The sequence below is a fragment of the Muntiacus reevesi genome, chromosome 7, assembly GCF_963930625.1.
Source record: "Muntiacus reevesi chromosome 7, mMunRee1.1, whole genome shotgun sequence".
Classification (NCBI taxonomy): Eukaryota; Metazoa; Chordata; class Mammalia; order Artiodactyla; family Cervidae; genus Muntiacus; species Muntiacus reevesi.
This window is the reverse complement of record NC_089255.1, coordinates 7,928,580-7,952,967: the sequence shown is the minus strand read 5'-3', so window position 1 is coordinate 7,952,967 and position 24,388 is coordinate 7,928,580. Positions and strand designations below refer to the sequence as shown.

Here is a 24,388-nt window from a genome sequence, read left to right as displayed (position 1 = left end):
TCTATTGCTGAGTTACTATAGCACCAGCAAACAAGAGTACTGCAGTTTAATTGAATAGACGAGGTATTATGTAAGCCTTCTGTGGATGGTAAATTCTTATATATTAGGATCAAGGCAATTTAGAACTATGAGGTAGTTTGAAACCAGTAATTATTCTAATTTGCTCATTTTATACATGAAGAACCTGAGGGCCCAAGTATTTAAGACATTCGAGTTGACCTAACTTGTTGAGCTCAGGGTCAAGATTAGGTTGCAGGATTCCCTGATCCCTAGTCCAAATATTCTGGTCAATTTACTGCTTAGGGAGCCTCAGAACAAACACCGTCTGTGACAGTTTCAGGGTGCTTACCTCTATCAGGCAGGCACTGGGCCGAGCGCCTGGCATAGATGACCACATTTGTTCCTCCCAATTTCTCTACAAAGTTGATTCTGTTAGTATTTTCCCACTTTAATCTCAAGAAACTGAAGCTCACAGAGTCAAAGCAAGTGGTGAAGCCAGATTCTGAAGTGTTTTGGCTCTGCAGCTCATACTACTGACCACTATGTAAGCTTTCCCTAAGGCCCACCTAAATGTTCAATGAGCATTTTTTATAAATCCACAATTGTCAAGGCACTGTCCAGAATGACACTGCTGTGAGGCTTAGCAGACGGAATTCTCTCCAAGGAGCGCCCCCTTCTTCTTCCACTCCTCTCTCTTTCTCTTGGTCATCCTAGTCGGCTTGGGAACCTTCCTCTGTGAAGCCCCACCCCGCAAACCCTTCTGGCATCTGTACAGTCCATCCCGCTTCAGAACTGACCACACTCTGCATAGGTACCTGCCCCCATCCACCTCGCTGCCTTCTCTTCCGTCTCTCCACCCATTTCCAGTCCTTCTCCAGGATTCACCCTTCATGTCCCCTCTCGAATCCTCTTACTTCTTGTCTCTCCAGGCAACGGTCAACTGTCCCCTGGGCTGACCCTGGTACGTATGGATGAGGATTGCAAGGATAAATGAGTTCTACCCTTTATGTATTTCTATCTTAGCACAGCTTTATCTTCTTTCCCTATAACTTTATTAAACCTTATTATATTGATGTATCCACCTGTTACAGCAGTGGTTCTCAAACCATAGTAGTATGTAAGAAAAGAATCACCTGAGGTGATAGTTAAGAATGGAGCTTCCTGGGGCCTGGCTAAGATTCTGGGGGAGGGCCCAAAAGTTCACATTTTTACACCACCCATCGTGGGGGACCATCGGAAGTCTGAGCATCACACTTAGAGGAGGAGTTTCAGCAAGTACTAAATAAAGGATTGAATAAAGCATAGAAGACAAGAAATGGAGCCCTCTGGCTTACTAGAAAGTACTAGTTGGGACTTCCCTAGCACTCCCATGGTTAAGACTTTGCCTTTCAATGCAGGGGGTGCGGCTTCAACCCCTGACTGGGGAGGTAAGATCCCTCATACCTCATGGCCAAAAAACCAAAACATAAAACAGAAGCAATATTTTAACAAATTCAATAAGAGACTTTAAATGGCCCATATAAAAAGCAATCTCTAAAATATAAAAAAAGAAACCACCGTCATTCATTCCTTTACCCAACAGCTCTTTGGGCCAGAACCTGAACCATTCACCACAGACATGGTGGAAGAGACACGCAGAGTCCTTGCTTCCAAAACAAAATAATTACTACAGCGCAGTGCGGCGTGTCCACGTGTGCATGGCATGATCATGCAACTCAGACCTGGAGGGGGAGGTGGAAATGGTCAGGGAGAGAACACTCGTCACTGGAAGGTTTAACTCTGCACCTGGCGTAACTTTCTAAGCCTCAATTAACGAGGGGCCGAGGCTGCACACAACACGCTGGGAACAGCGAGGGCAGGGCTGCGGGAACGCTCCCGTTGCTTCGCTCAAAGCCATGCGCGCCACGACCGAGGCCCTGGGATTCGGGACAGAGCTTCTCCTCGGGGACACACGGCCCAACAGGTGGGTCATATTTTATGGCCACAGTCCAGCAGACCCTGCAGAGCGTTCAGGCTCACTCAGCTCATGGTTTCCAGATGGCCCATCAGGAGACAGGCCTAGGTTAGCGAGTGTTCCCTTGTGTTTCAGCGTCTTTGCTGCCATTGCGTGATTTAGGGCTCCTTGAAGAGGACCATGTGACAGGCTTTAGATCCGAAAAACACATGAACAGGAAGCTGTCTCCTGCCCACTAATATTTGTCTCCTTTCATTTTTGCAGAAGAAACAAAATAGCCTTAAAATACAAACTTAACGATGACACAGCAAATCACCAACAATTCCCACTCAAGGACATGTTCAGGGATTTAATACAAGGAGAAGAAAAGAAAAGCCTCTTTTCTCCAGTGAATTAACAGAGGGGTAGTTTCCCTCTGTCCCATGAATCTCCCACGTCACAGCTGGCATCGACTCCCCTCCATCTGCCACCTCCCCTCTTTCCACGCCTCTCCTATGATCCTTTCTTCTGTGCATCCCAGTTGGGGCTTGATGGGATGGGGGACAGTGACACAGATCACTTCCTTCTGTCACGATGTTTTGCTCAGGGATGTCAGCACGAGTCCAGGTGCCCCAGATATTTTATTGTGTAACAAGAGATTGGAAATATTCTCCCTGTCCCCATCCCAAAGAGAAGTTGCTATGGATTCAAATAATAGGATCTCTGATGCCAGGAGGCAATGGTACTGGTTTAAGTTGCATGAGGGGTCCAGAGCTGAACTGGCAAGAGATACCTACATTCAAGGTGTATAATGTGCCAGGAGGGGAATTAGACCCCCTGCAGCTCTGAGCTTCGCTTTCACTGAAGGTCTGTCTTTCTGGCCTGACTCTCCCAATCCACACATCAAAACAAAACACCCACAATCCCTTTCCAGGGAAGGCTGGAGCCCCTGACACTTTATCATCAAATCTATATGGCCATTATAATAGATCTAGGTCTTGATAACAACCATCACAGAAGCAATGAAAATAAAAGAAAGATCATGTTCTAAAATGTGGACAAATGTTCATTTATTTTGTGACACAGGGGATACAAATAATTTTTTTCTGAACTTTAAAAATATTCCTGAAAATTAAAAAAAGAAACTTTAATTTTGGCTGGCTAAATAATTTGTTTTGCTTAAGCCTTGCAAAAGGCTGGAACCACACTCTAGGGAGAAACATCCAGAGTTAATAAACACATGACTTAATAAACTTATTTTAACATATGCAAACGTATTTTTCATAGCATTATTCAAGGCAGAGACTTTCGCTCCATTCCCTTTTAGATTAGATGACGAAAAGAGACTTGTCAAAAAAGATGTCAATTCATCTTGTCTGTTAGCCTAAATCATTACTCAGACATTTGCTCTGAATTCAATATACATATTTTAAAAAGAAATTTTGTCTCAATAACAACTGAAGGGTAGTGTGACTCATACATTGAATGGAAAATTATTCTATTTTCAATTATACTTAATGTTATCCTTGAAATTTTAAGAGAAATAACTTTTTAAAACACTTGAAAATTTGCAGATAAAAAAATACTGATATAACAAAAGCAAACACAGGATATTGAGAAAACAACAACAAAAAAAATCAAGTTTCAAAGAAGCTTTAGGAACTCTGACCCAAAGTGGAGAAGAGATCTCATTCTAGAAGAGAATAGCACACATTTAAAAATTCCTTTTGGAAGACACATATAATCAAGGTGTCTTTCAGGCTGGTGCTTACTTTTTTCTTCTTTACTTTTTAATGGAAATTTTCAAACATAAAAAAGTAGACAGAAGAGTATAAAGAACTCATTAGCACCCATCATTTAATCTCAACAATTACAAACTCATGTCTGGTCTTGAATCTCTGTCAACCCTCTTCCCAATTATTCTGAAGCAAATCATAGATGTATCACCTTACCTGAAAATACTTAAACATTATATCCATAAAATACCTACATTTTTTGGTAATAATACAGTGTTTATACTGATTGGTTGTTTATTTTGATTGTATTTATTTGTTTATTTTGATTAAGATTGGTGTTTATATTGGTTTGGTTTTCCTCCCTATGTTCCTTCTCAAATTAGCTATGAAATAATTCATAAAATTAGCTGCATACAAAAAGGTTAGTCTCATTTTGTTTTAAACATCAAATGGAAAGGAGTTTCTGACTAGTCAATATTAGTACTTTTTTTCTTTTTTAATCACTTTGGCTCTAACTCTTTAGGGGTTACAAGTTCAAGTCTCCGCTGGGTACTTTACTTCTTGAGGAGAATAGGGGAGTAATAAACTGTGTTGGTGGTGAAGAGAGGAGGGGCAGAGGGCCCCCACTTTTATATTTACCGGTACTAATAACATGACCTCCATGAAGGAATAATGGGGGTTGGGAGTTGGAAGCCCCACAAATCAGAGGTCTCTCAGCCTCAGCCCAGAAACAGAAAAGTGCTTTGCTTTTAAAACTGCTGCTGCCTCAGGAATGATTATTAACAGGCTTCAAAGACCAAGGACCTTCCCCTTCCCCACACCCCTACCTCCCACAAAATCCTGATAGAAACACTAAAAGGAAGGAAAGGAAAGGAAAGACTGAACTTTCACTTTGAACCAGAGGCCAAAACCAATTAGATCTCAGTTACCTTATAGCGTGTTTGTTCCACATCATAGATCTTTTTCTCTGATACCATTTTGGGGGCAAAGAATTTGGCTAACTTTGCAAGGTAAACTCCGTTCCGGAGTCCTTCTTCCAGCTCCGTCGTTGGTGGCAATTCTTCAACTAAGCAGACTTCCATCCACCTAGAGGGATTAAAAGAGAGCAAAACAAATCTTCAAGTGAATCCAGTTTGGTATCTTTCTATAAATGGAGAGATGTGGTGTCTTACTATCTGTGGCAGGGACATTAACAAAGGGGGCGGGATCTGAAACATCTTTACCTGTCATAGACAGGAAGAGAGAACCTTCTGGATGGAACAAGGATTCAGAACACGAGAGGAACAAGGGGTTGACAAGCCCAGCAGCACTAAACTCACTACCGTGCCAGACTTTGTTGACTTCACCTTTATCTGAGTTTCCGCCAAGCCTCTTAAAGAGGAAAAAGGCCAATCTGTGCTTGTATGGGTGGAATGAGTCTTGCTGACATTACAGAAAAAGCAATTCCAAGTTTATGAGCCTTAGTGGAGGACGTTTTTGTAGGGGTTATGCCGTGGGGAGAGTGTAGTCCAAGGTGTGGTAAAATCTGCAGTTGCTCAGTCTGGAAATGACTACCAGCAGAGGCCGGAAGGCACGGAAAAATGACATTGAAATCCAGAAAGCAGACACAGTCTTCTTTAAGACACATTCCTTTTTCCAGTGCCAGCAGCTTACTACAACATGCTTTTGGGGAAGCCATTTTCTGGGTACTGAGAAAGTTGTTCAGAAAAAGATCAATCTTAGGACACTCTGCCAGTATTGTAGAAAAGAGAGCACCAAGGTCATTACTGGCTCAAAGACACACAGTGGGAGGAGGACCAGGCCAGCCGACATTTCATGCTGGGGTGCAGAGAATCTGCCAGAGCTCACAGGATTCTGTGCTTCCTCCCCAGGCTGGAGGGACTCTTCCCTACTCTAAGACCCAAGAACCGGGGGCGCAAGCCCTCACCTCTCTGCCACTAACTCACCACCACATCAGCAACTCTGAGTGTGAGCTCCACACCCAGACCGCGAGGCCCCTCAGAAGACCAGTAACACAGCAGCGCTGACTCCATCACACTTGGCAGGGAGGAGAGGGCTGCTCTCACCATTAACGACGGATCCGGATCCAAGCAGTGAACGCTGTAAAACGTCTCAACTGCCTGTAGCTCTGGCCAAAACTTTTTAAAAGCTCAGAGAGTCCCTAATAAGCAAGGAGTATTTACTGACTACTTGTTTAGGCAATGTGAAATATGGAGTTGGAAAAGGAAATGGCAACCCATTCCAGTATCCTTGCCTGGAAATCCCACGGATAGAGGAGCCTGGCAGGCTATACTCCATGGGGTCACAGAGTTGGACACGACTGAGTGACTGAACAGAACTGAGAAAAGCCATGATAAATAAGGACAGCATATTAAAAAGCAGAGACATTACTTTGCCAACAAAGGTCCATCTAGTCAAAGCTATGGTTTTTCCAGTAGTCATGTATGGATGTGAGAGTTGGACCATAAGAAAGCTGAGCACCAAAGAATTGATGCCTTTGAACTGTGGTGTTGGAGAAGACTCTTGAGAGTCCCTTGGACTGCAAGGAGATCCAACCAGTCCATCCTAAAGGAGATCAGTCCTACAAAATCACTGGAAGGACTGATGCTGAAGCTGAAGCTCCAATTCTTTGGCCACCTGATGCGAAGAGCTGACTCATTGGAAAAGGCCGTGATGCTGGGAAAGATTGAGGGCAGGAGGAGAAGGGGACGACAGAGGATGAGATGGTTGCATGGCATCACTGAATCAATGGACATGAATTTGGGTAAACTCCAGGAGTTGGTGATGGACAGGGAGGCCTGGCATGCTGCAGTCCATGGGGTCGCAAAGAGTCGGATAGGACTGAGCAACTGAACTCAACTGACCTGAATATTCCATTGTCTGGATGTACCACAGACTGTTTATCCATGACTAGGTGGCGGTACCTGGATTCAGCTGGAAAGGGAGGATTTGGAAAGGCAAGGCAGGGGGATACTAGGAGTTGGGGAGCAGGACATACTAAAGTCACAAAGGAAATGTGGCTGATGCATGGAAGAAACCCAGAAAAGACCTAGGGTCTTTAGGTTTCATGGGGAGAAAGGAATAAAGCTGAGCGTATACAGTGAAATCAGGAGCTGGAGTAAGAGAAGTGATGGCATTTGCTGCTACAGGAAGCAGGAAGCTCTTGGCAGACTCACAGCAGAGGAGTGACAGGTTGACAGTGGTATTTAGAGAAAATTAAATCTTGTATGATGGATGCCTCAAAGATAAAGCGCTCAGCCTTTCCCATTGTGAGGAGCTGAGGGACTGGATGAGACAGGAAGACATGGAAAGGGTGGAAAGCAAGAGGCATTTCAAGGAAATAGTAACAAGATTTGGTGACAGCTTAGAAAGTGGGGAGGGGGTCAAAGGAAAGGGAATATTCCCAGCCAGGGAGAGGGGCTCTGTGTGGAGGGAGCTCGGTACCAGGATTCAGCCCCACATCCACTGTGGACCCAGGCATGTTCCCTGACCTCCCTGGGCCTGTGTCCTCCTCTGTTGAAGGGGCAGGAGATGAGCAGGATGTTAAGGCCTCCTGCAGCTCTAACATCCTAGGGGGACTGGGAAAACTTGGAAGAACATGGAACTCTCAATAGTAACATGAGATGCAAAATTCACTTTCACATAACAAACACAAGGTGAATAAGGGTTATTTGGTTATATGGGCCTTGCTTCAAATGCATGTAAAAGCACCATAGGCTTGATGAATTTTTAAAAATTAAGAAATTAATAACAATGTTGTCTTTTTGATAAAAGAAATGGGGGCAAATTAAAAGCCACTGCACTAGACCAAGTTTCTAATCTAAGTAAACTACAAATTACAGCATCATGCTCTTTCACACGAAAACAAATCGGTTTTCTTTCTTTTTTTTTTTTTTTTTACAAATCGGTTTTCAAATAATTATCTTGAAAAAATTTACAAAATTGGTTTCTTACACAGCAATATACAATTGCTTTATAATAAGTCCATAACTGAGGGGTAGATTGTGAAGGGTCGGGGAGAGGTAGATTGACAATTTATAGCAGAAGAGGGAGGTCTCAAATCAACATTTGAGACCAAGAAGCAGAAAGCTAAAATAAAAACAACTTTGATGTATTTTAGAATTGGGTTTTTTTTGTCTGTGTTAGAATATATGTGCAGATGGCTGAAAAAACGAATTATTCCAAAAACTTAGGTTAACTATACCCTATTTAATAATGGAGCTATTGCTAATGCTTACCACATCATGAAGCTCAAAGGCAAAAACCATCTCTTCTTTTTGTGATCCCACTATACTGAATATGTGTTTATCAGTTCAGTCACTCAGTCATGTCTGACTCTTGGCGACCCCATGAACCGCAGCATGCCAGGCCTCCCTGTCCATCACCAACTCCCGGAGCCCACCCAAACCCATGTCCATTGAGTCAGTGATGCCATCCAACCATCTCATCCTCTGTAGTCCTCTTTTCCTCCTGCCTTCAATCTTTCCCACCATCAGGGTCTTTTCAAATGAGTCAGCTCTTCACATCAGGTGGTCAAGGCACTGGAGTTTCAGCTCCAGCATCAGTCCTTCCAATGAACACCCAGGACTGATCTCCTTTAGGATGGACTGGTTGGATCTCCTTGCAGTCCAAGGGACTCTCAAGAGTCTTCTCCAACACCACAGTTCAAAGCATCAATTCTTCGGAACTCAGCTTTCTTTATAGTCCAACTCTTACATCCATACATGACTACTGGAAAAACCATAGTTTTGACTAGACAGACCTTTGTTGGCAAAGTGATGTCTCTGCTTTTTAATATACTGTCTAGGTTGGTCAAAACTTTCCTTTCAAGGAGCAGGCGTCTTTTAATTTCATGGCTGCAGTCACCATCTGCAGTGATTTTGGAGCCCAAAAAATAGTCTGACACTGTTTCCCCATCTGTTGCCATGAAGTGATGGGACCAGATGCCATGATCTTTGTTTCAAGAATGTTGAGCTTTAAGCCAACTTTTTCACTCTCCTCTTTCACTTTCATCAAGAGGCTCTTTAGTTTCTCTTCACTTTTTGCCATAAGGGTGGTGTCATCTGCATATCTGAGGTTATTGATATTTCTCCCAGCAATCTTGATTCCAGTTTGTGCTTCTTCCAGCCCAGAGTTTCTCATGATGTACTCTGCATGTAAGTTAAATAAGCAGGGTGACAATATACAGCTTTGATGTACTCCTTTTCCTATTTGGATCCAGTCTGTTGGTCCATGTCCAGTTCTAACTGTTGCTTCCTGACCTGCATATAGGTTTCTCGAGAGACAGGTCAGGTGGCCTGGTATTCCCATCTCTTTCAGAATTTTCCAAAGTTTATTGTGATCCACACAGTCAAATGTGTTTATATAGTGTGTATTCAACAGATTGTTATTAAGTGAAAGATTCTGACTGCTTAAGAGTTTTCCAAGCATCACAGGTACAGCATAATTTCACTACCTTGAAAGTCAGAAGAAGATGCTATTACCATCAATGGTAACTAGTGTTTATTAAGCACTATTTTATTCCAGAGGTGGTGCTAGTGGTAAAGAACCTGCCTGCCAGTGCAGGTTAGACGTAGGACACGCTGGTTCGATTCCTGGGTCAGGAAGATCTCCTGAAGAAGGGCATGGCAATCCACTCCAGTATTCTTGCCTAGAGAAGCACCCCATGGACAGAGAAGCCTGGCAGGCTACAGTTCATAGTGTCAAACAGAGTCAGACATGACTGAAGCAACTTAACACATTTTATTCTAGAATCTGGATTTAATACTATATGCAGATTATCATTTAATCCTTGCGCCTGTCCCATAAGGAAAGGTGCTATGGATAACCATTTGCAGATGTTAATCTGAAGCAAAATTAAAAGAATGCTTGCTCCTTGGAAGAAAAGCTGTGACAAACCTAGACAGCATATTGAAAAGCAGAGACATCACTTTGTTGACAAAGATTTGTATAGACAAAGCTATGGTTTTTCCAGTAGTCATGTACAGCTGTGAGAGTTGAATCATAAAGTAGGTTGAGTGCCTAAGAATGATGCCTTCAAACTGTGGTGCTGGAGAAGACTCTTGAGAGTCTTCTCTTCCCTTGGACAGCAAGGAGATCAAACCAGTCAATGCTAAAGGAAATCAACTCTAAATATTCATTGGAAGGACGATTCTGTAGCTCCAATACTTTGGCCACCTGACGAAGAGGCAACACATTGGAAAAGACCCTGATGGTGGAAAAGATTGAGGGCAGGAGAAGGGGGTGGCAGAGGATGAGATGTTTGGATGACATCATCAACTCAATGGACGTGAGTTTGAGCAAACTCTGGGAGATAGTGGAGGACAGGGAAGCCTGGTGTGCTGCAATGGGGTCACAAAGATTTGGACATGACTTAGCAACTGAGCAAAAATGAAGGGAAGAGAACTTGGAGCACAGATACCAAATGGTTCACCACAGGGCTAGGAGACAGCTGGGGTGGCTGCTGGCCAGGGTGGTCATTTCCCAGCCCCGTACTGTCTGTGTGGGGCCAAGTAGCCCGGTCATGAGCACAGGATGAAACAGGAAATGCCGTGCATCCCCTGGAGAGCAGCCTCAGGAAAGCCCCACATGGGTGAGCTTCCCCTCCCCCATCTGCTGAGAGTGAAGTGGCTCAGTTGTGTCCAACTGTTTGCAACCCCATGGTCTGTAGTCTACCAGGCTCCTCAGTCCCTGGGATTTTCCAGGCAAGAGTACCAGAGTGGGTTGTCATTCCCTTCTCCAGGGGGTCTTCCCAACCCAGGGATCGAACTCTGGTCTCCTGCATTGCAGGCAGATGCTTTGCCATCTGAGCCACCAGGGAAACCCAAGACAAACAGAGTGACATAGTGAAAATTGCATCCGACTCTTTGTGACCCTGCATTCTCTAGGCCAGAACACTGGAGTGGGTAGCCTTTCCCTTCTCCAGGAAATCTTCCCAACTCAGGAATTGAACCAGGGTTTCCTGTGTTGTGGGCGGATTCTTTACCAGTTGAGCTACCAGGGAAACACTGCCCTGCCCCCACCCCCCCACCTCCGCCACCATCTGCAAGTAGGATGCTAAAGCCCATGGCCACCTTGAAAGAAAAGATGTAAGAACAGCAAGAACACCCTGGGTCCCCGAGTAACCTCTGCAGTTTACAGAAGGAACCCTCTGTATCCACACATCCTCGCCTTATGCTACTGAATCTTACATGAAAAGGAATTAAACATCTACTGTCAACCTCAACCTCCGTGACTTACTGGTTACATAAGCTAGTGTTACCCAGCCAAACCAATAAAATTCAGTAAGTGTGATTTTTACGGTCTGTTGGGGTCAAACTTCCTGTCATAATCACAGTACAGAAAATGACGGGCCTGATGTTCAGGAAGTCTGGCTTTCCAATCACTAGCTGGTGTCCTGGAACAAGTTACTTAAAACTCTAAGCTGAGTTTTAGTCCGAGAGTCTAAAATTATAAACGAAATTCTGCATGACACTAATTACGCAATATGCTTTTTTATATGTTTAATAATAGCTTTATACTGAGAGAATTCACACATCATACACTCTTTGAAGATATACAATGCAGTGATTTTCAGCAAACATTTTCATCATTCCAAAAAGAAGCCGTATAACTTGTTAACAATACTCCCCATTTACTCCCAAATTTCCAACCTATTAATCTACTCTCTGCTTAGAGATCTGTTTATTCTGGATATTTTATTTAAATGGAACCATACAATACATGGCCATCTGTGACTAGCTTCTTTTGCATGTTTTCACAGTTCATCTATTGTGTAGGATATAATTAGCGCTGCATTCATTTCCAATGCTGAATAATATTCTACTGTATAGATATATATCATATGTATCAGTTTATGGACATCTGGATTTTTTTTCCACTTTTTGGCTCCTATGAATAATGCTGCTATAAACATTAGTGTATAGGTTTTTGGACGGACATATTTTCTCCTTTCTCTGGGTATATATGCAGGAGAATTGCTGGGTCTATGTTTGATCTTTTTGGAACTTCCAGACTGTTTTCCAAAGTAGCTGCAACATTTCACATTCCCAGCAGTACTAAGTGAGGATTCTAACTTCCCTACCTCCTTGCCACCACTCAGCTGTCTTTTTGATTATAGCCATCCTAGATAGATGCAAAGTGGCATCTCAATATGGTTTTGATTTTCATCTCTCTGATGGCTAATGATATTCAGTGGGCTTCCCAGGTGACACTAGTGGTAAAGAATTCTCTTACCAACGCAGGAGATGTAAGAGACACGGGTTTGATTCCTGGGTTGGGAAGATTCCCTGGAGGAGGAAATGACACCCCACTCCGGTATTCTTGCCTGGAGAATCCCATGGACAGAGGAGCCTGGCAGACTACTGTCTATAGGGTCACAAAGAGTTGGACATGACTGAGCATCTGAGCATGATGATATTGAGCATCTTTTTATTTTTTCTTTTTGATACAATTGTGAAGAGGATAATTTCATTTATTTCTCTTTCTAATGGTTAATTATTAGTGCATAGAAATGTAACAGATTTCTGATTAATTTTCTATCCTTCAACTTTAATGAATTCATTTTTAAGTTCCAATAGTTTTTTGGTCTTAAGGGTTTTCTGTGCATAATATCATGTCATCTGCAAACAGTGACAGTTTCACTTCCTTTCCAACTTAGATTCCTTTCCTTCTTTTTCTTCTCTGCTGTGGCTAGGACTTCCAATATTATGTTGAAAAAAAAGTGGCAAGAGTAGTCACCCTTGTCTTGTTCTAAGCATCTTTTATTATTGCCTATTTACACATCTTCTTTAGAGACATGTCTTTTCAAATTTGTTGCCCATGTTTTAGCTGTTTTTTTTTTTTTTAAAGAAATTGAGTTATAAGAGTTCTTTATATATTTGTTATACCAATTCCTTATCAGGTACACAATATGAAAATATTTCTTCATTCTGTGGGTTGTCTTTTTGCTTTCTTGATGGTGTCTTTTGAAGCACAAAAAGATCATTATTTTGATGAAGCCCCATTTATCGATTTTGTTGCTTGTACTTTGATGTCATATTTAAGAAACCACTGTTTAACTGAAGGTCACAAATATTCACCTATGTTTTCTTTCAAGAGGTTCATAGTTTTAACTCTTACATTTAAATCTTTTATCCATTTTGGATATCCAAAATGGATATAACTACTTTTATCCATATTTTTTGTATGTGGTGAGTGGTAAGAGTCCAAATTCATGGTTTTGAATGTGGATATCCAGTTATCTCCACATCATGGGTTGAAAAGACTATGTGCGTGCATGCTAAGTTGCTTCAGTCATGTCCGACTCCCTGTGACCCTATGGACTGTAGCCCTCCAGGCCCTTCTGTCCATGGAATTCTCCAGGCAAGTATACTAGAGTGGGATGCCATGCCCTCCTCCAGGGGATCTTCCCAGCCCAAGGATTGAACCCAATTAACTTTCCTTGGTACCCTTGTTGAAAGTCAACTGACTGAAAAATTACATCTAAACTCTCAATTATACTCAATGGTTTATACATCTAAGATTTACATGAAGTGAAGTGAAAGTCGCTCAGTTGTGTCCAACTCTTTGCAGCCCCATGGACTGTAACCTGCCAGTCTACTCTGTCCATGGCATTCTCCAGGTCAGAATACTGAAGTGAGTAGCTGTTCCCTTCTTCAGGGGATCTTCTCAACCCAGGAATCGAACTGGGGTCTCCTGCATTGCAGGTGTATTCTTTACCAGCTGTGTTACCAGGGAAGCCCAAGATTTACATATGAAGTGAAGTGAAGTGAAGTGAAAGTCACTCAGTTGTGTCCGACTCTTTGCGACCCATGGGCTACCAACCCAGGAATGGAACCAGGGTCTCCTGCATTGCAGGCGAATTCTTTATGAACTGAGCTATGAGGGAAGCCCAAGATTTACATACAGACAATATATAAAGTATGTACACATGAAACAAACCTAGAAAGACCTCATATGTTATCAAAACACTGTCTTCAAACTTGACCGAAAAATCCACAGAAATGAAAACCACAACTGACCAGCATCTCCTGCTGCCTTTGCACTCACTGCTCCTCCCCTGTTCTTTCCATGGGTTACTCGTTCTGAACCTCACGAAGATCATACAGAAGTCTGAGCACTGAAGAACTGAGGCTTTTGAACTGTGGTGCTGGAGAAGACACTTGAGAGTCCCTTGGACTGCAAGGAGATCAAATCAGTCAATCCTAGAGGAAATCAACCCTGAATATTCATTGGAAGGACTGATACTGAAGCTGAAGCTCCAATACTTTGACCACATGATGTAAAGAGTTGACTCACTGGAAAAGACCCTGATGCTGGGAAAGAGTGAAGGCAGGAGAAGAGGGTGTCAGAGGATGAGATGGTTGGATGGCATCACTGACTCAATGGACATGAACTTGGGCAAACTCCGGGAGATGGTGATGGAGGAGATGGGTGCAGTCCACGGGGTTGTGAAGAGTCAGACACGACTTGGCGACTGAACAACAGCAATAACTGAACCTCCACACCAATATGTGAACGTCTCATCCTTAACCAAAGGTGAAGCAGTTTCTTATGAGCATCTTCATGGTTGTTGGAGAACCACAATTTCATTTCCAGTGGGAAGGACTCTCTCTTATTAGTATTGCTTGCTTTCTCTTTACTTTGCAGGGAAAATCTGAATCTCTTATCAACCACAGAGAAACAAAACACAGGTAAGAGGAATTTTTGTTCTATCATTCAAGCATATTCTCTTCAATTTTTTTTTTTTGAGTTGAGATAGCTTCCATAAGTAGCTCTTATGGAAGTGTATAAAAGTGTATAAGTGTATAAAAGTACAGTCTGATTCAAGTGACATAGGGAGAAGAGGGTGGCAGGAGAAGGATGAAGGGGACAAACAGCGAAATTTTTCCAGTTTTAGGTTAAGGCCAGAAAGAAAAACAATATCATTTTGTCTTGCAAGAGATCAAAAAAAAAAAAAAAAAAAAAAAAAAGACACCTCCCCCCCAAAATGCCACCTCATAAAAATCTGGAGACACACCATCCACTCCACTGTGCTGCTCTGCACCTTGCAGAGCATATGAAAGTTGTTTCGCTGAGGCATTTGCTATCTGACTTGTTATTCAGGAAATCGTCAGCTATAAATCTTGCTCTCTATCATACGGCACTGTATGGAATAAAAGTCCCAAAAGTAGAACTGCTGGCCAAAAACCAGAAAGTGTGCTTTTTCCGTATAAACCCTGCTTTAATGGAGTGCCGCGGTCCATGAACTTTCAAGCATTATAAGTCAATTTCTCTTCCTAAATGTTATGAACAACAGCCTATGAAATATTTTACAGAATAAAGGCAAAGACCAGATATTTTTTATGTGTACAGTGCAACTGATCACCTTTTGTGCCAATAGGAGGTAAAACGTTGGAAGTCAGGGCTAGATTAAGTTCTCCCGGTAAACCTTTCTGTTCACCAGAGGGTGAGGTCAAACTTTCACCACGAGGAGGGGAGGGAATAAATTAGGAATCTGGGATTAACAAAGACACACTACTATACATAAAGTAAATAACAAGGGCTTGCTGTCCAGCATGGGGAGCTGTATTTGCCATCTTGTTATTACATACCTATAATGGACTGGAAAAGAGATGCAGACATAGGGAACGGACTTGTGGCCACAGGTGGGGCAGGACCTCGGGGGACACGCTGAGTCAGCAGCACTGACATATATCGCTTCCCTGTATAAAGCATCCAGGGGGAAGCTGCCGCACCGTGCAGGGAGCTCAGCTCTGTGATGACCTAGGTGGGGGTGTGTGTGGGAGGGAGGCTCAAAAGGAAGCAGAGAGATGGAACACATGGCTGATCCTGACGCTGTACCGCAGAAACTAACAGAACACTGTAAAGCAGTTATATTCCAGTAAAAAAGGAGTTAAATACAGAGGAAGAAAGAATATATATTCACACGTATATACTAGAAAAAAACTGAACCATTTCGGTATACACCTGAAACACTGTAAATCAACTATATTTCAATTAAGAAATAAAAACAAAAATAATTGTCACCATAATTCTATCAGCATTATTAGCTCAAGGGAACAGGGATACAGAAAAATATATATTGCACAAACTGAGGAACATATCCATCCTTCTCTCATATAAAACTTAGTTGGTTCGTTACAAGAAAAAGAGGTGAGATGCTAAAATAAAGCTAATTATTTTCTTTAAAACACGGACTTACAATTCCATGAAAAGAAGCAATATATGACGCCAAGACCTAACGGGAATGGAGCAGGCTTTTGAGGCCCTCTTTCTCATTCTCCTCTTTAGGAAGGACAGGAAACAGCAGCCCTCCATTGAGTTTGGCAAGCATTTTGTGAACTGTGTTCCACAGAATGCTGGCTCAGTGAGATGCTAATATTGTCCTGGGGCCAGGGGTGGTGGTGGGGGGGAGGGGGAGGGCCAAGTGAACTTAGAAAATGTCGCATTCTGCATCCTCTCTTGAGGATTCATAAGTTGCATTAGCATCCTGAAAGCTCAGAGAATTCCTGAAGCCAAGACCCAAATTAACTTTTTAACTCAATGTTTCCCAAATTTTTTGACCATAGAACTCCTTTTTCCCAAATCACTTCGTAATATTTCATATGATGAATAGACAGGTAACTGATAAAAGCAGTACAATTAGGTGACTAAAATCATGGCATTTGGGCTCACACTTTCTCAGTTCAAATCCTAGGTCTAGAATAATACCAGTGATTTCTCTGTAAAATAAAGATATTTAAACTATTTGCCCTCGGAAGGCGTTTGTAAGGAGTAAATGAGAATCTGTGTGAAATATTTAGCACTGTGCCTGGCTCATAATAAGAGCCCAGCAAACATTAACCACAAATATTGTGAGCATGTCCCCAAATTTGAATCTGGCCATTCCTTTATCAGACTCAGTGAATTAGTCCTTCCAAGGAATATTCGGGGTTGATTTCTTTTAGGATTGACTGGTTTGATCTCCTTGCAGTCCAAGGGACTCTCAAGAGTCTTCTTCATGTAAAGTAATTAGCCTCCAACTAATAAAAATAAATGGAAAAAAAAAAAAAGAGTCTTCTTCAGCCACAATTCAAATCAATTCTTCGGTACTCAGCCTTCTTTATGGTCCAACTCTCACATCAATCCAATTAATATTTTTGAGCATCAAGTACTTTCTAGACCTGGTTCCATGTGATGAATCAGGTAAAGTCCCTCAGTTTCCTGGGCAGTAAATCTCAGACTGTCATCAATGTTAGGAAACCACTAGTTAAAAGAGGTTTTGAGGATTAAATGAAACAGCACTAGTACAGAATCTAGCAGATAGTTGGCACCCATATGTCACTCACATCCCTTCTTTTTAAACAAAATTTTCAAAGAATCTCTTTGGTGAGCTACTTCTTAGAAAAATATATTTAATGCATTATTTTAATCTTTCTTCCTATATGTTTCTTAGACATGAGAAAAGGAAAATATAAATAAGTAGAATGGTGTGAAGCACTGATGGATATAAGAAAGCCTTCAAATTTTGTAGCCCCATCTGCAATAAGTCTGATTAACTTTGAAAATTATTTTGAAACATTATTTCATAGGCTACACTATTGCTCAAATACATGCTCAATTCATAATTCTTCCTAACTCCAGGCACAAATCCGATATTTACTGTATTATTTAGGCTTGGCCCAATTAATCATCTATCTATGATGTATCATCCTGATATTAGAACATGCCTGGATAGACATGTTCATGTATATAGATACACAAATACAAACAAAAAATGTGTACATGTGCTAAAATTTCTAGATAGACATCTCTGCATAAAGTCTTATAAAATAAAAAATATAAAATAATAATAAATAAAAGCCTATAAAATAAAATAAAAATAAAAAAGTCTATAAAGTAAAACATGTACTTATTTTTAACATTACTGTGCACATTAGGCAAAAGACTGGTCATAAACTTCATTGGTTGGGTGGGGAAAGAGAGAGAGACAAACAGCTAATGTTCAGTATATCACGGTTTTTGCCTGACACCTTAATTCCAGTGATTCAAATGTGAAATATTTACTAGTGCTTTAATAATACTTCAACTTAAATTTTTTTAAGAATAATACTCATATACTGGGGGAAAAAAGGAGTATACTCAGGAAAGCCAATACCTATTACAGAAATATATATGCTTTAAAAGAAATGTTTAAGCAGGAAAATGTAGAACCTTGAAGCCTTTGGTATCCAGGGACCCAGGGTGAGCATAAGAGAAGCTGTAAGTCACACGTCTCTGCAGTATTCTAATGTTTTATGCCCTCTACTGGTGTCCAGTATCCAACCTGTGGGTTCTCTGCAATCTCCTCCCCAATCGGATCATATAATAGCAAATAACTACTGTACATCATATAGTTTAGGACATGAGTTTTAAAAAGTTTTATTTATTCTTCCCATAGCCCAGTGACTTATCATCTTTAAAAAACTGAGTCAGATATCAAGAAAGATGAAATATCTTGCCCAAGATCATATACAAATGGGAAAAGCAAAATTTGACCTCTCTGAAATTTGAACCCAAATATCACTCTGAAATCTGCACATTAACCAACTCATTATAGTGCTTCATGAAAGAGTATATCAGGAAAGTTAGTATACAACCTAGACATTTTACATTGTGAGTACTATGTACTCACTAAACTTACTCACTTACTAAACTTACTAAACACAGCTATGGTCCAAGACTTTCATGCAAAGCAAAAACTGTAATCAGTGCAAGCATCTAAAAAGAATGTTTATCCATTGCATAGACTATTATACAGCCACTTGAGATATTTTCATAGAATATTTAAGAAAATGGAAAAATAGCAGGGGTTAGTTAAGAGAAAATGAGAGGATACAAAATTTTATAGTAAGCTAATTTTATTTCTAAAATTATATATATTTAAATGGTTTTTCCCGTAGTCATGTACGGATGTGAGAGTTAGACCACAAAGAAGGCTGAGGGCAGAAAAATTGATGCTTTCGAACTGTAGTGCTGGAGAAGACTCTTGAGAGTCTCTTTGGACTGCAAGGAGATCCAGTCAATCCTAAAGGGATTCAACCCTAAATATTTATTGGAAGGATTGATGCTGAAGCTGAAGCTCCAATACTCTGGCTACCTGATATGAAGAGCTGACTCACTGGACAAGACCCTGATGTTGGGAAAGATTAAAGGAAGGAGGAGAAGGGGGTGACAGAGGATGACATGGTTGGATGGCATCATTAACTCAATGGACATAAGTTTGAACAAACTCTGGGAGATAGTGAAGGGCAGGGAAGCCTGGTGTGCTGCAGTCCTTGGGGTCACAAAGAGTCAGACATGACTTAGTGACTGAACAACAACATTTAAATAAACATACAGAGACTAGAAACATGTAGCAAAGTATTAACAGTGGTTTTTCCCTGTGGGTTGGTGAGGTTCTTCATCTTTTCTTGTATCTTAATTTCATAAACATGTATTTTCAATAATAGAAAATGGTGAAATTCAGTGTATTCTAAAGTTCTTGTCTCTTTCCAGTGTATAGAAAGCAAGAACTCGTTTGCTGATTACACCGAGCACTTGAGTCAAAATAGAGTCTTATGGTAGCAAACATTAGAATAATACTGATAAAGACAGAGGTATGGGTGTAGATGGAGAAATGGTAGTTTGTCACGAGGCGTGGAAGCTGGAGAAGACAAAAAGGCACGATAAACCTTTCTTTTTTTTAAGGTTATGGGTTGAGACATGCAACCAATAAAATGTTAAGGAAAATGTTAAGCATGTTAGGAAAAGAAAATGTTAAGGAAAGGAAGGAAAATGTTAAGTATGTTTATCTTTTTCACATACCTCTAACCATGTTAACAGCCTGGCTTTAAGGCTTAGAAAGTAAAGGTGGGATCCTCATTAATGAATACACAAAATAAATGAAACATTAATCAGACATAGAGACCAAATATATGGATGCCAAGGGGAAAGGTGGGAGTGGAATGAAATTGGGAGATTGGGATTAGCATTTATATACTACCATGCATTAGCACAGATAACTGATGAGAACCTGCTGCATAGCACATGGAACTCAATGCTCTGTGGTGACCTAAAAGGAAAGGAAACCCAAAAAAGAGGGGCTATGTATGTATACGTAGAGCTGATTCACTTTGCTCTACAGCAGAAATACAACACTAGAAAGCAACTAGACGCTAATAAAAATTAAAAAAAAAAAAAAAATCAAGAGTGCAGCCTGGATCATCCATGCTGCTGATAGTAAAATACAAAAGTAGAGGAGAAAAAACTGAGGAGAAATTAAGCAAAAAAAAAAAAGTCAAAAAGTAGAACCTGAAGATTTGGAAAATTTGCAGCCTTATCAATATGGCAAAAAAATTTCAAAAGGCTGATTCATGTTGAGGTTTGACAGAAAACAGCAAAATTCTGTAAAGTAATTATCCTTCAATAAAAAGTAAATTTTAAAAAAACATTGCAAAAAATGAGAAAAGGTGCTCTGAAGCGAACACAGCGGGTGTGGCTGGATAATCACTGCATAAAGAAAGCAACTCATTGATTTAATCAGCCATCTCTGCAACAGTCAGGACTAGGGATGGGGTTATCCCATTTAGACTAAAGGGCACAGAGACAGGGCGACAAGGAGGGGAGGCTCTCAGACCTCTGAGATCTAGGAGATGGAACGATGGAGCTTTCTGGCCGTGTTACTCATCACCATAAGGGAAGAAGGACCCTGAAGGTGATTCAGAGAGCCACAGAGCTGTCCCCTCCACGAGAGACCCAGATGCTGTCTCTCCCTTGGTTGCAAAGGGCAAGACTATCTCTTCCTGGGTTTTGGTGAGCCAGGCTGCTGCCTCTGACGGTCTGGAAGGCAGGCTACCAGCCTCAAGAGCCCAAAGGACAGGCCACCAAGCAGATTATTCAAGAGCCTCAAAATCAGATAGAATGAGTCCTGGTACGCTTTAGACTTGCTGGGGATCCATCACCCCCTTTCTTCTTTATGATTTCTTGATTTTAGAATGGGAATGTCTATTGTATATTGTATGGCTGTCCATCCATCATCTTTTGGAAGAACAAAACTTCCCTGGTTTCCTAGGATCACAGGAGAGAAATTTTTTCCCCAGGATGAATCATATCTCAAGTTTCAGGCATATCTGATTTGGATACTTTGATGAGATTTGGGACTTAAGAGTTGTTGCTAGAATGGGTTAAGATCTGGGGGCTTCTGGGATGTAGATGAATGTATTTTGGCTGTGAGAAGGACAGACATTTGGGGAAGAATGTTGTGGTCAGAACTGTGTTTCCTCCAAATTCATATACTGAAGTCCTAATCCCCAGTACACAAGAATGTGACTGCATCCAGAGAAGCAGCCTTTAAGAGGTGATTAAGTTTAAATGAGACCATTTGGAGAGGCTTTAATCCAATGACTGGAATAGTTGCAAGAAGGGGAGATTAGGATGGGGACAGCAGGGCTCTGCACGCACAGAGGGAAACCCAACGAGGACACAGCGAGAAGGCAGCTATTGGCACGTCAAGGAAAGAGGCCTCAGAGGAAGCCAATTCCACAGGCCTCCAGAGCCATGAGAAAATGAATTGCTGTTTATGTTACCCAGCCTGTGGTATTTTGTTACAGCAGTCCAAGCAAATAATACACTAGCTAAACCATCAACCCCCCATCATCTTCTGAAACTCCTTACCCAACTTTATTTCTCTTCATTGCATTTCTTACTGCCTGGCAGATTATACCGTATTTATTGGTTTGACAGATCCACCTGCTTAGACAGTAAATGCGAAAAGAGCAAGGAGCTTGCCTGTGTATAGTCTATGGTTCAAAGCACCAACTCTAGAGACCAATGCCTGAGATCGAGCCCAAGCTCGGCCACTTATCCGCTGTATCCCTTGCGGAACTGATTAAATTTGACTGCGTCTCAAGTTTCCTAAACTGTATGTCGGAGACTGAGGTGCTACAGAAGATATGTGAGAGTCCCTCGGACAACAAGAAGATCGAACCAGTCCATCCTAAAGGAAATCAACCCTGAATATTCATTGGAAGGACTGATGCTGAAGCTCCAATCCTTTGGCCACCTGATGCAAAGAACTGACTCATTGGAAGAGACTCTGATGCTGGGAAAGATTGAAGGCAGGAGGAGAAGGGGATGACAGAGGATGAGATGGTTGGATGGCATCACTGACTCAATGGACATGAGTTTGAGCAAACTCCAGGAGATGGAGGAGGACAGAGAAGCCTGGCGTGCTGCAGTACGTGGGGTCGCAGAGTTGGACACAACTTAGTGACTGAACAACAATGTTGGGAATAGTAGTTGTACTGCTTCAGAGGGCTGTTGTAAGTTGTTGGAAGAAGGCCTGATAACAGTGCTTGGCATAAAATAAACACCCTGATAAGTACCTAGCACAGCTTTTATTGCTCAGTGCTATATCCCAGACTATTCTGCCCAACTGCCAACACAAGTCATTGTTCGCGTCTGTCCTTCGGCACTATTTGTTTGCCAAGCACACTTCCATGGGGCTGCAGCTAAGCAAGCTCTTTGCTATGTCAAACATGCCTTCTCCTCTCATGACAGTCTACAGCATTCCCGTGACAAATCCAAGCCATCCACCTCCCAGCCCAGCCCCTGTCAACACACCTACTCTGTTATTGCCTTACACAAGTTAGGGCTTACATGGTATTTAAGCAGGGCGCTACAAATATTGATACGTGTTCCCAAGCCAGGTTTCCACTTTAATGGGGCTCCAGGCATACCAATAATGCCAATCACAAACAACAGCAGATCCCATGGGATTAGCACAGTGTTCGGCATTTACATGAATGTGTTCACACTAGCCTGATGTGATCGGGATGATTCCCCTTTATCAGGGAAGGAAAGAGGCTCAGAGAGTTAAGGAATGTGCTCACAGCTACACAGCTGAGATTCTCATCCAGATCGTGACCTCTATCGCACATGTATCCACCACAATCCTATCTGTTCTGACAAACTGTCTAAGATGAACACAGTGAACAGGCTTAAGTTCACTGTCTAGGAAGGTTCATTTTTAAATATTTATTTATTATTAATTTTTAATTTATTCGGCTGCACTGGATCTTAGTGGTAGCACACGGGATCTTCGATCTTCATGTGGCGTGCTGGATTTACAGTTGTAGCATATGAACTCTCAGTTGCAGCATGGAGGATCTAATTCTCTGGCCAGGGATCAAACCCAGGCACCCTGCATTGGAAAGTGTGGAGTCTTAGCCACTGACCACCAGGGAAGTCCCGGAAGGTTCATTTCTTAAGCGGAAACTCACAGTGAAGCCTTTTCTAAAACAAGCCAGTTCAGATCTTCATTGACTCTGTTGCTATCACACAAGATGAAGGTGAACACTTTCTTTGGGGCTGGCTCCCTTTCAGACGTGTCTATGGGGTGCGGCTGTGCCCTGGGCTGTGGGCTCCCAAAAATCTGGCTTCAGACCTGGTTCTACAATTCATCGTGATCACCTTTGTGTGAAACCATCTTCCTGGGCCGCAGTTTCTTCTTTTCAAAAACTGGGTACAACTCCAGCTGCCTCACAGAGATGTCATGAGAACTAAAACAGATACCATCTGTGGAGTGAGTGGTGATGGGGGTTAGTCCCTCACTGTGTCTGACTCTTTGTGACCCCATGGACTATAGCCCACCAGGCTCCTCTGTCCATGGAACTCTCCAGGCACGAATACTGGAGTGGGTTACCATTTCCTCCTCCAGGGAATCTTCCCGACCCAGAGGTTGAACCCGAGTCTTCTGACGTCTCCTGCATCAGCAGGTGGGTTCTTTACCGTCTGAGCCACCAGGAAAGCCAGATCTGTGGCATCACCTGGTAGAAAATAGGTGTTCAACAAACAAATGTTGGCCAAAAGGAAGAAAAAGGAGGTAGGTGGGTGAGCATCAGTTTAGTGTAGTGTTCTAAAGGATCCCAGATACCACATGTTCGCCAAGCTGTATCCTAAACACCTAGGCAGCCTGGCTGCACCTACCTGGACATGTAAGATGCAGAGTCCTCTGGACGGAGGCAGCTGGGGCCCGCAACCAGCCTGCAGCAGAACCAGAGATCAAAGTGCCGTGGAGAACTGAACTCAAAAACTGGGCTCTGCCACCTGGCTTTGTCAGAACTTGCTACAGGTGAGAAGAAGCTGGCATGGTCACTTGCTCCCAACACCACCCAAAGATCAAAAGCGAACACCCTGGCTTATCCATTGGAGATACTGCAAAGGAACTGGGTGAAATGCGGTCTGAGCAGTCAGCCAAAGATAAACAGCTGCATGAAGAGAAAAGCGGCTGAGCTAAAGAAATAGGAAAAGGATATTGCTGCGTACTGTGCCAAAGGCAAGAATGAACTGGGAGAGAAGAGCCCTGGCAGGCCAGTGGGCTCCAAGAAGAAGAAAGAACTGGAAGAGGAAGATGAATGGGAGGAGGAAGATGAGGAAAAAATGGCTATCCTGTGATGACATGTGTGTGGAGTGTGCTCAGACAATTGTTTTGCTAAGAATGCGGATTCAAGTGCAGCTCAATATTAGCTTCAGTATAAAATGTGTACAGATTTTTGTATCGCTGATATGATTCTTTGTAGAGAAAATACTTTTTTAAAATTCAGGTTGTAGCTTTTTGAGGGGTTACTACATACAGTTAGATTTTAAAGCTTCTGATGTTGAATGTTTCTAAATATGTCATGGTTTCTTTAATTTCTTGACTTGTATATGGCAGCGA

At 42.0% G+C, this 24,388-nt stretch overlaps 1 protein-coding gene across 1 annotated transcript in view; it reads right to left on the bottom strand.

Annotated features, from left to right (window-relative positions):
* Nucleotides 1-24,388, bottom strand: part of IQGAP2 (IQ motif containing GTPase activating protein 2) — a 295,627-nt gene that overhangs the window by 136,237 nt on the left and 135,002 nt on the right. Inside the window, exon 3 of the mRNA XM_065940796.1 lies at nt 4,599-4,755. Coding sequence (XP_065796868.1) covers nt 4,599-4,755 — 157 coding nt within the window. The remainder of the gene's footprint in view (nt 1-4,598; nt 4,756-24,388) is intronic.